Here is a 12707-nt window from a genome sequence, read left to right on the forward strand (position 1 = left end):
GGGCAGCAGGCACGTCCATCTCCTTTGCTGTCAGGAAGGAGGTGCGTGGATTTTCTGTCATCTGGTGAAAGAACAGTAAGCAAAGCCTCTCCTCCCTCTCAAACACCGTAAGGTTCTGATAAGACTCCAGAATACATCTATAGAAAACAATAACTAATGTTAACCCGTTTTTCCCAAGTTTCAACATATATCTCAAAGTCCAAATACCGACACTTGTTCCTTACTTTCTTCCCAAGCCTCTCTTTACTGCCTGAGCTTAGAGAAGACTGCTGAGTGCTCCTTTAAAAAAGGGGTGTTGTCCATTCATTTGGAAACAGTGACTCAGGAACGCTGTTTCTCAATCACCGTAGCAACTGTCTTCTCCTCCCATGTTGTGATGTGAGTAGCAGGTCATCTACTGTTCCTCAAGGGTGGACATGTGTCTGACACACCCAAGGCCTGGGAGACAGGAAGTGCCTGCAGCTTGCTTTAAATCCCCTTCTCAAATCCTTCATTTTTAAATGATGGTTACGCCTCTTTTTTTCCATCCTCACATCATTCTTGAATACCCAGAAATTATCACAGCCTACTGATAATAGCTTAACTGATCCAAAAATTACACTACTACTCAAAAAGCCAGACTCAATCTTATGAAACCACAGTAAACATTTTCTGGCCTTTTACAAATCTAGAATAAGATTTTATTTTCAGAAAATCTTGGGTGGGGGGGAAGCATGGGATGAAATATCATTATTCCTCCATCAACACCAGAAATATTCATATGTCTTTGTCTTTTCAAAAAACATAAAAAATCATTAGCCCAGCTAAAAGCAAAGCAGCATCATCCAATTCCCATATTCAAAATGCCCACCGGTGTTTACTCTTTTCCAGCAGTACTTTGTTTAAGAAGACATGCTGGCAGGGCATAGTTACCAAATGTAGGGGTGACAATACAATGTGAGAAAGAATAATGACTAGTTAGTGGACTCTAAAAGCTAGATCACCTAATTACATGATCCTGAGCCATTTAATAGCTCCAGGCCTCAGTGTCCCCATCTGAAGAGGAGGAGGCTGGGTCAGCTCATTTCTAGGGTCTCATCAAAGACCCTTACAGAGTCTGCTTAGTTACTCCTGCTCTTTCTGAGGGCAGCCCAATGCCTGCTACTTGCCCGATACTGCATATCCTACAGTGGCTTCTCACCACTTTTTCTTGTGGTTTCAATCACAGGAAACAGACGTCACCCATGGGCCTAGAAATAAGTAACGAACCAGCCCTGGCAGATACAAAGAGCTGCCAACTAAGGCCAACTCCCATCTTTTTAAAATACAAGAATCAAGAAATCCCTAGAAACCTCTATGCCTGAGAAGCCTGACACACATCTTACATAAAAACTAACAAAACTAAAAATATCTCTGTGGGCCCCATGTAAACATGATGAAATAATTTTAGAACACTCCAAAACTACTTTGCTTCTATGGCCAAATGATGGACTTGAAGGAACTCTATGGCTACGGGTAGCAGTATATGAATTTATGAAAAAAAAAATTGGGCACTCCTACTGCCACTAGCATTTTTATGTGGAGATCCAGACAAATCCTGAGGATGTGAAGACTCATCCTTGACTTTTTTTTTTAAATCACTTTCATTCTTTTAATTTTTTTTTTTTATTTTTTATTGGGGAATATTGGGGAACAGTGTGTTTCTCCAGGGCCCATCAGCTCCAAGTCGTTGTCCTTCAATCTAGTTGTGGAGGGCACAGCTCAACTCCAAGTCCAGTCGCCGTTTTTAATCTTTAGTTGCAGGGGGCGCAGCCCACCATCCCATGCAGGAATCGAACCGGCAACCTTGTTGTTGAGACTCGCACTCTAAGCAACTGAGCCATCCGGCTGCCGCTCCGGGGCTCAGCGGCAGCTCATTGTCTTCAATCTAGTTGTGGAGGGCACAGCTCATTGGCCCATGTGAGAATCAAACCAGCAACCCTGTTGTTCAGAGCTCATGCTCTAACTAACTGAACCATCTGGCCGCCCTTGACTTCTTTATTTAATATTCTATGCAACCCTTTCTGTAGCCATGTAAGACTGTGATACTAACAGATTCAAATAACATGGAGATGTAGCAATCATTCACTTCAAATGTATGTTAACAATCCCTGGAGCACTAGGTCAAATATTGTTCTCATGTATAATGATAAAAGTTGGCAGCCCTGTACTGTGGAAATTAATACAGAGATTTTTAATCCTATAGACATGTTCCTTCATTAAACACAAGACAAAACTGTAAGATACCATCTCTAGAGAAAAATAATATTTTCTCAACAGAGTTCTTCTGGTCGGGTATAGTTACATTAGTGGTTCTCTCTGCCTCATAGTTACCTTGGTGAGAGGACTAATGTTTTCAAAACTGTCAATCTTATATTAGACCACAGAAACAGAGAGCCTTGAAAATAATCTTAAGATTCCCAAGACTAACATTAAAACTAAAATACATAAAAGGATACTGCTAATGTGAGCTAAACACCACTGCTCTCAGGCACCTTATAAGCCAGATGAGAGATAAGACCCCCCAAAAAGAGTCACATTTTAAAAAATTTAATCTGACCGTCTGAAAGCAGGGATGTATTAAAATTGGTAAGAACTGGAAGTCAAACAAAATTAACTATCCAAACTCCACCTAGGGAGCAGAAATGATTTGCTGGAAGCCTAACACAACTCAAGTCATGCTCTTGGATACGCTGATGTACTGTCACCATGACACATTCACAGGGCCAGAAACAGCATCAACATTCCTCTTGACATGTTACAAAAATGCTCATTTTCAGTCATGCTTTCTGCAGGTTTCTCCAAAAAGAGAACCTAAAAGCCCTTCCCAGGACTAAAATAATCTCAAAAAACCGGGCCATTTCTCGTTACTACAGCCACACATTCGTACCTCTGAGCCTCTGTTCACACTGCTCCTCATCCCGTGCAATCCCTTCCCTCTCTTCTCTACCAGTCTTTGGATTTCCTTCCAGGACCTGTCATATCCACCGTCTTGTATGAAGCTAACAAGCCCTGCCCACAATTATATTCTGCATCATTTATAGAATTTGGGATATCAGTATGGACCCTTGAAATCATTCATACTAACTCTCTAATTTACAAAAAAAAGTGGAGTGACTTGACTTGCCCAGAGTTCACATGGTTAATTAATTAGTAGCAAAGTCAGACCAGGCAGCAATCTATGGAAAGAATACTGCAGTGGAGTGGAAGACAGGGGTTCCAGTCATAGGTCTTGTTGAAAATTGGGACAGATCACTTCTCTAAACCCACATTTCTTAACCTATAAAATAAAGGGCTTAAATTAAATAATTTTTAGCATCCTTTTCACCACCAGCATTCTAAGATTCTGAAACCTACATCTTCTGACTCTCAGTCCAGTAATCTTGCCACTTAGCTCCTTTACTTCTCTGGATTTCTACAGCTTTTAAAGTATATGTTCATGCCCTTAGAGCTTTCCCTACCCATTCTTCTACAGACCTGGCTGAGATTACAATCTTTTCAAAAGCAAGGACTGAACCTGATAGGACAACCACATGACTTCTTGATCTTCAGCCTTTAGGATCTAGGGTAGATCCACGTAGATTTAGACAAACAAGAGCAACTATTCTCTACTCTTTGCCACCAGTCATACAGAAAAATCCTAGTTCAGGGTACCTGGATCTCTGTGGTAATGTCTTAATTATTAACCACAGGCAAATAACTGCCAGATCTAAAGAACAAACTTCTACAGTCCCCAGACTCAGAAGAAACCTTGGAGTTGTTAGCCCTTTGCTATCTTATGGGCAAGTGTCAGGGCCACAAAGAGAGGTATTTGAGAAGGCCACACGCCAATTCTAAAATATAGCAAAGATAAGTACAGAGATAGTCTAGCAGCAGCTTCCTCTTCCCCTCCCCCTCTTTGTCACCCCTACGTGCTTCTCAGCCATTGAAACAACTAAAATTCCTGACAGGTGATGCTGTTAGAGCTGTTCTACTTACAAAGGAGATAAGGTTACATTTTAAAAACTAATAATTTAGACAACTTCTTAATAACTCATGAGTCAGAGAGAAGATAAGTTTTGCATGCATTGTAACAACTACTTTTTCATGCCTAAGATAAGAAAGGTTTAATGAAGATTCCTGCAATGATTTCAAAGTCTAAAATCCTAAGGCAAAAAGCAGTTAGGCATTTAGCCACTGCACTTTGCACATCTAGACCCAATATTTCTTTCCCACCAATTGAACTGGAGGACAGTCCAGTTTTAATGGACTGCCGTTGTCAAAGGACTTGAAAGAGATACCATCAAAATTGTCTAAGAAATTCCTGCTAGTGAATAGTCTTTTATACTGCAGGTGCTAACACTGGACACACGTAAACTGTCCATGTACAACGTGGTGAACAAGAACATGGGGTTTTGGGTTTTGGTGTTGTTTTAATCTGTCAGACCGAAGTTAGACTCCCAGTTCTGTGACCCAAAGCGAGTTGCTGAATTTCACTGAGTTTCAGTCGAATTACCTAGAAAGTGGAAATAACAACAGTGCCCTATCTTAACAGGCTGATGTCGAGATTAATGAGATGAAGAATCTAAAGCTCTTTAGCACACAGTGCCAGGGCTATAATAAGTATGCAACAGCTATTATTACTGTTACTGTTATTGTTATTACTCCCTGTCCTTCCAGTCTGAACCTTCCAGAATGAATCAATCTTCCTTTCTATAAAGATACTGAACATTCGTGAACATTTATAGATAAAAAAAATTGTCATTATACAACCTGTAGCACACTGAGTATACACACACAAAAGGTTTCTAACATCACGTAAGATGAAAATGCTTTCAGGAGAAATGGGATCTCAAAGTCCCCCAACCGTCGGAGTATTAGAAATGCTCTCTCTCACATACAAGTGAAAATGTACATCCCAAAGACAATATGTGGAATATAATCCACATATCCAAAGTGGAAAACAGCATTTCAGAGCTTAATCTACAAAACCTTCAGAAGAAAACAGAGGAGAAAAATCTTAATGACCATAATTTTAGCAAGGATTTTTGATATATGACTACATACACAAAAGAAAAAATTGGACTTCATCAAAATTAAACACTTTTATGCTTCAAAATACACTGTTAAGAAAATGAAAAGGCAAGTCACAGGAGGGAGAAAATATTTTCAAAACCTATATCCAACAAAGGACTGGTATTTAGACTATAATAAAAAAATGTTAAATGGGCAAAAATTTTGAACACACACTTCAAGAAATAGACAGCAAATAAACACAAAAAGAGGCTCAGCATCATCAGGGAAATGCAAATTAAAGACACACTGAGATACTGCTACATACCCACCAGAACAGCTAAAACTTAAGACTGATCATATCAAGAGTTAGCAAAAAACTGGAATTTATATATTGCCTGTGGCAATGTAAAGTGGTACAACCACTTTGGAAAACACCTTGGCAATTTCTTAAGAAAGTTAAACATAGAACTACCATATAACCTAGTTATTCCACTCTTAGGTATTTACAAAAGAGAAATGTAGGTATATGTACAGACAAAAACTTGTATATGAATGTACACAGCAAAAAACAAAAACACAAAACCTGGAAACCCCAATGCCTACCAAGAGGTAAATGAATAACCAAACTATGGTTAAATCTATACAATGTAATACTACTTGGCAAAAAAAAATTAGCTACTAATAAATGTAACAACATATATTATGCTGAAAGAAGCCAGAAAAAAAGGTTTATATTGTATGATTCCACTTATATAAACTTCTGAAAGATACAAACTAATCTATTGTTACAAAAAACAAATCAGTGGTTACTTAGGGATGGGGACACAGGGAGGAGGGAGGAGAACAGATTACAAAGAGGCAGGAGGAAACTTTTGAGGGTACTGGATATATTCATTATCGTGACTGTGGTAATAGTTTCACAAATTGTGCACTAAATATATGCAGTTTACTGTATGTTAATAATACATCAATAGAGCTATAAAAAATTGTGGGGGGGGGGGGCGGTGATGTCCAAAGGCTCTGTAGCACAAAAAAAGGTGAGACCCCTGAATAAAGTGTGAGCTACTCCAAGGAAAAAAAGAAAACAAAAGAGTGAGAGTTATTTTTTACTTGATCCTAAAGTCCTAACATTAAAAAACAAACAAACAAACAAAAAAAAAAAACGGCAGCTATATCTGAGATGTAAGCCCACTACCAAGGTATACTCCTTGGTATTCTGTGACCTTTAGTATCAAAGAAGGTTTCTAAATCACCCTCTATTAGGTCCTTAAAGTATGTTAAATCTTAAAAGAAAATACAAATTCTATGCTTACACACAGCACTAGTCCTAAAACAGGGAGCAAGTCACAGAATCAGAAAGCCAGAAAAATAATCCAGAACACCATAAACTCTATCTGTATCAGCTACCCTAGCAAAATGCCAAAATAGCTACTGCCTAAGAACCACTTACAACCAGCACCGAGGATGGAATATCCCATCTTCCATATAAGAATGCTTCCACATAAGAATGCCATGTGTTCCTCTTAATTCAGTTCCGTTAATGCTTATTCTCCTTTGTGTCCCCTTAATCTGTTCCATTCCCCTTCTTGGAGAAAAGAAATTTAAGCAAATATTTAAAGGACAAATTGACCCTCCCTAATTGTCACAGAGCCAAGCCACAGAGAGCCAGTCTCTTCAATCTTTTCCCTCAGTCTCACGGCTTGTAGTGTATCTGTTCCTCTTATATTGACCCTTTCTACTACTCTAGCTACTCCAAGATCCTGAAATTTACTAAAAGAAATGAAGGATCCAAAATTTCTGCTTCTCTTTCTCCATTCATTTATCCAATTCCCACCCCTCAGCCCCCTGATTTCCAACCTTCAACTGTAAGAAGGATTGCTGCATTGAGTGGGTGTTTGGACTTGATGACATTTAAAGTCCCTTCCAACTCTAAAATTTAAGACTGCCATTCATGGCAAGGTTATTTAATAATGAATGGAAGTAAGAATCTCAGTTGGAAGAACAATGATTCACCCCGAGTTATCCTGTAATTGGTGTTAAAATTCATTAAAATATAGGTCTCAATATTTCTTTTTCTTCCGTAATTCTTTTACTTCCTTCAGAAGAGTTCTTTGATTCTAAAAACTGTGTTAAAAAAAAAATTAAAAAACAGGTTAAAAAAAGGTGAAATATGTTCATAGTGATTAAAACATTCTTTACTTCTCAATTTTAGCTTCGAGGTTTTAAGAAATTTTAGTGTCAACAGCTTTTACTACTCCTGATTCCTCAAAAGCCTGGCTGTCCGTGAAACTTGAACCAGCCCCTATAAAAGCAGGAAGAGAATAAAAGCAAAGAGGGAGGGGATGGCAGGTGCCTGGGCAACAAGAGGAGAACGTGTGCTTTGCCTTAACCTAACCCTAACTAGGAGCAAGTACCCACTTTGCTGGTTAGCAAGAGGTGAACTTTTAACTCGTGCTTTCAAACACAAGTGGTTGGGAATAGAAGGCTCAACATAATAAGGAGAAACACTTCAGAAATACCAAGTTAGTTGCAAAAAGGGGATGCTTTTTGCAGCCGTGAATGATTTCAGCTGAGACAGAAAATGGGAGAAAACCCACCTGCATGTACAAACCCTATATAATACCTAGTATTTCTTGTTTATCAACATGATTTCAACCTATTCTTCTAAATCATATGTGGCATAACCTTATCGTTTAAGCCTCTATTACAGTTCTCTGAAAATATAACACTGACCAAAAATCGCTTGGCAATCCTTTTATCAAATACACTGAGGGCCGCAAGGGACAGCAAATAGTTATTCTATCATACAGGAAATAAAATGACTCGATTCTGAACTATGTGCCCATGAACAAAGTTAAATCCCTTCTCACTTATTACTATTTATCTTAGCTTTTATAACAAGCATAATTTATAGTTCATAACATTTTCAGCTCTTTTTATAAAAGTATCCCAACATTTACAACTCTTCCAAGATAGATATTTTAATTCTGAGGCATTCTCTTCGTTTTGCCTCTGCAAGGGAGGACTTCCTTTGAGACAAGTACATGTAACATTATCAAGTGGGCTGTCTTTAAAGACGAGGTAGGAAGAAGGGCAGAAATTTTTAAGGTATCATCCTGGCATCTCAAGCATCTCAGTAACATTCCCGTAGGTTCCCCTCCTTCTTTCCCAACTAAGTAAGTAATCCCTCTGTTTATCATCTCTCAGGGAAGAAACCCATGACGTGTGTAAAAGCTCTCTGTATACTCCCTGGTTTTCTGCGACTTTTTGTATCAAAGTTAAAGGGTCCTTTAAGAGAAGCAGAAATCTGCACGAACAACTCCACTTCGTTTATATCCTCCACCTTTCCTAATGTCTCTTTAAAATCCTGCCTTGCATCCTTCACCTTTGATTGCTCTCATTTTGGACAGGGGTGTACAACTAAACATTTATACTCTCACTATCACTCTGCTTTTACAAGGGCATGAAACTGCAACCTGGTAATAACTCAACCTAGGCCTCCAAAATCAAACAAGATTTTAAAAATGATCTACCTGCTATTTTTCTCTAATCCTACACGGAAATTCACGTTTTACAAAGTTATGCTCCTAGCTGAAACAGGAAGCAATATTTTTTCTTAGAACACATCAATTGCTTGAATGAGAAGACCTGGAAGCTACAGATGCAGGAATAATCTGCAGCCTCTAACATACTCGTTACACTTACTCCCTTTACACGTATTTCAGAAACCAGTCTATCTGACACCCACATTCATCACTGCTGAAGAGTCAGATAATACTCTGTTCATCTGGAATTTTTACTTTCCTTCATCTTAAGGACTTCTGAAAGGAAGTAGAATAATGCTGGAGAAGGGCCATGCTCTTGGCCCAGGGAAAGATAGACTCATGAAGAACCACGGGGGAATACCAGGCAGCCTGACTTCAGCCACATATGTCAGCATCTCTCACAACCACATGTTTTTCAAAGATGATGCCCAACCACTTTTTCAACTTCGACTCCATCTCCTTTCTACACAAGATGCCTCAGAGAGTAAGAGCAGATCTTAGGCAATTTGTGAGCTTTGTGTTCTCATCAGCGGATCAGTACTTAGAACCTGCATAAACCTGGAAAGGTATGTAGCAGATAAAGGGATTAGTAAACAAATAACCTTTGAGCGCACTAAGGACAAACCAGTGCAATTTTATAAAGTACATTCTTAATGGAGTTCCAGAGGGTACGCATTCCTGAAAAGGCGGAGTAAGAGAAAGTTTTGAGTTCACTTTTAGCCTGTAGTTCAAAAAAACTAAGCCATGGGTAACAAAAGCACACCAGCAATCTCGCCCACTCCAGCCACCTACATATACAAATGCAGACAGAAAGAGAAGTGGATTGCAATGTTCCTCCTAGTTTCTCACTTCCACAGATTTTTCATAAGAAGAGCAATGAAGACAGAATATTCTGATGACTTGAAGTATATTATAATTGGCAATAAACGGGTTAAGAAGCAACCTGGAAACTTTCTAATCCCCTAGCTCCGAATGCAATTCTCCGCCCTACCAGTGCTACATATTTTTTTTAGAATTCAGCAAGTTAAGGGTTAAGACCAATACCTCTGAAAGAAAAAGAGAACTTGTTTCAGCTCCACCCTCTCTAAAGCAAATACCAACAACTCTGAGCCAAATCCACTTAGCATATACAAGACTTCATGAACATTCCAAAAAACAGGTGAAAAGAAGCTGAGTTTCCTCCAGTATCACCTTTCAGCACCACGCACTTAGATTTCACACATTTGTGAAACACACAAGTGTTAGATAAAACAAAGGTACATATAAAATTCTATCAGGAACTTGAAAAACATTTACAAGTCAAGAGGTCACTATAAATCAGCAGGAATAGCTGGAATTCAGGTGAAGAAGGTCAAACAATACGCATGGAAACAAAACCAAAACAAAAACATACAGAAATATGGGCCCTAGAATTTAAGTCTTAGAAAGAAAGCTCTCTACCTCCAGGGTCAATTCTTACCCTGAAGAAACATAGGGAAATGTTGCTTTAGTCACTATAGGGGGAGGGTCATCGTTACTATTAACCCTACATTTCTGGGGAAAAAGACGTCACCAGATAAAAAGTTACCAACAGCCTGTAAGTCACTGGAAAGGACAGTCCAGAAGCACCTGCCTTGCTAGAAATACCAGGAAGAGATGAGGCACTATTTTAATTCTATTTAGTGCTCTCTACATCTCAACCCTCTAGGTCCCAAAGCAACATTTTCTTCCTGATTCCATCACTTCATCAATTTTCTCCCCAAACTTATGGCATTGGGTCAGAACGCTAAGGGGTGGGGATAAGAGTAAAGAGAGAGAGAGGAAAGAGTTAGAAGCCATTTGATTAGTAGAAAGAGATACTGGGGTGGAGGCATAATTACCTGGAAGACTACATAACTATAGTTACAACTAGCAAAGGATTATTAGGATCCAAGACCCTTTCCCCCTCTCTTGGAAGGCGCCACATATCTTTCAAAGCTTCTACAGTATAAAGCAAACAAATAGCTCCCCGGAAAGAGCAATAAGAAAGATTTAGTGTGGGCAAAGGTAATGAAATACAATAGGATTACGTGAATATCAATATTCTTTCAGACTCCAGTTGGAAATAATGGGCACCTGAGGAGAGCTATACTCTTCTACAGGTAGGAAAAGGGATACCAGTGGCCTTGGGGCACGAGAGGTGGCAGAAGAGTTGGAGATGGTTATCACGGGAAATGTAAAGAAAGCAATTCAATTACTTGCAAACTTTTGGACTTGTAGTCTAACTTCCTCCCCATGGGGGAGGTTTATCACCATCCTAGGGCAAGACTGTTAAAATCACGAGAGATGTTCTAACCCCCTGGAAAGTGATAAGGGACAGTGCAAAGTGACAGGTTCTCTAGATAGAGAAACGCTAGGAAGAAAATTAACGTCATGCCCAATGACCAGAGGACCTGGGCAGGAACCCATTTCGTCAATCGCAAGGACAAACGTCCAAGGGAGGAGGGAAGGTAGGGCCCAAGTCAGGTAACATTCCTGAGAGGAAGGATTATCAGGTGACACCGGGCTGAGGGCCCAGAGTGGGTACTGGGCGGGAGGAAAGTTAGCAGGTGAAAGCGATCAATCTTGGGGGAACGAAGTGACCTTTAGAAGCAGCAAATCAGAAGATACCAAAAAAGGGGGGAAGGGTAATAGAGAAAATGGACTCAGAAAAGCACAGAGGACCAAGATAGAGAAGGCGCGTTCGGGTGATAGATAGAGGAAGAAGAAAGGAAGTGGGGCTGAGAGGAAAGAGATGGGGCTGAGACCCGCCCGGGCGATGGGGGCGGAGGGCACAGCGTGCCGGCTGCGGGGTACAGGAAGCCCCAAGGTTGCCGGGGCAAGAGCCGGGTGGGACTCCGGGGCTCCCCGAGGTCCTGGAGGGGTAGGATGTTGGGCTGTGGAGCCCAGGACCCAGCAAAACGAGGAACGGAGGCGCGGGGGCGGCTCCCGAAAGACAGGCGTGCATCTCCGGGTCCGGCTGAGGGGATCTCCGGGGTCCAGAAGGCGGTTACCGGGCCGGGCTGACGGAACGGGGTGGGAAGGACACTCACAAATTTCTTGGATTTGCCGCCGTCGCCGCCCGCCGCAGGCAGCTCGTCCGGGCTCCGGCCCTTCTTCTTATCCCGGGTCCCACGGCCGGGCCCCAGGCCCCCGCCGGGCGGCTCCATATCCAGGTTCGCGCGAGCTGGTGACGCCGCGCCTACACCGCTCCCGCCCGGCAGATCCTACCCGGGTGCCGCTGCCTCCGCCGCCGCCGCCGCCGCCGCCGCCCAGCAGCTCCTCAGCCCGCCGCCGCGCCCCGCCTCATTAGCATGCCGGGCTGCGCGCGCCTCATGAATATACAACGGCGACGCCTCGTTCCCGCCCGCCTGCCCCACTTCCGCCCGGACCCGCAGCCCCTACCAATGGGGGAAGGGAAAGGGGGAAGAGGGAAGCCGCGGAAACGCGCTACCTGCCCGGCGGGCCTAACCATTCTGACCCACGTGGAGGGGTGACGAGTGGGCGGTGCAACCCTCTGCGGCCGCGAGCACGAACAGCGCCTCCTGGCGGTAGAAACAGCGCACGCCGCCCATCTCCCACGTGGCTGTAAAGCCTGGCCCCTCTTACAGAAGACCAGGATATTATTTGAACTAAAAATCTCATGACACTGTCATCTTGGCAGAAAATGCAGTGCCGGTCTTTCCAGGATAATACAATTTTTATGTGTGCGCATAATACCAATGGAGCACATGAAAAAATACAAAAGCGACAGCTATCATTTATTAAGAGCTACGCGCCAAGAACAGAGCTTGGTCCAGGCCAAGTGCTAGACTGGAACTTGACTAGCTCTGGAGTTACATTACCTAGTTTTGAATCCCAGGTCTGCTACTTTCTAGTTGTGTTTCTAATAGAGAGAAACTAGTTATTGCCAATATATGCCTAACGTAAACAGTAAGTCACCATTTTCCTTGCACTTGCTCTATGCCAGGTGCTATATGAGTATAAAACATAATACGCATTATTTTCTCACTGAATCCTCACAGTGCCATGTCATAGATTCCACTAGTCTCACTATTTTACAAACAGAAAATTTGGACTTTGAGACTTGAAGTCAATTGCCCAACGACACCTAATTGGTAAAAGTTTAAACCCAGAGGAGTCTGACTGCCA

General features: G+C 41.6%; 1 protein-coding gene across 2 annotated transcripts in view; it reads right to left on the bottom strand.

Annotated features, from left to right (window-relative positions):
* DIAPH1 (diaphanous related formin 1) overlaps positions 1-11843 on the bottom strand; it is an 86977-nt gene extending 75134 nt beyond the window's left edge. Inside the window, exon 1 of one of the 2 annotated variants that reach the window (XM_033096109.1) lies at positions 11609-11725. In XM_033096109.1, coding sequence (XP_032952000.1) covers positions 11609-11725 — 117 coding nt within the window. Of the gene's footprint in view, positions 1-11608 lie in introns of both variants that reach the window. The other variant, XM_033096110.1, reaches the window with a different exon arrangement.
* Between the last annotated feature and the right edge of the window lie 864 nt (positions 11844-12707).

The sequence above is a fragment of the Rhinolophus ferrumequinum genome, chromosome 24 (genome assembly GCF_004115265.2).
Source record: "Rhinolophus ferrumequinum isolate MPI-CBG mRhiFer1 chromosome 24, mRhiFer1_v1.p, whole genome shotgun sequence".
Classification (NCBI taxonomy): domain Eukaryota; kingdom Metazoa; phylum Chordata; class Mammalia; order Chiroptera; family Rhinolophidae; genus Rhinolophus; species Rhinolophus ferrumequinum.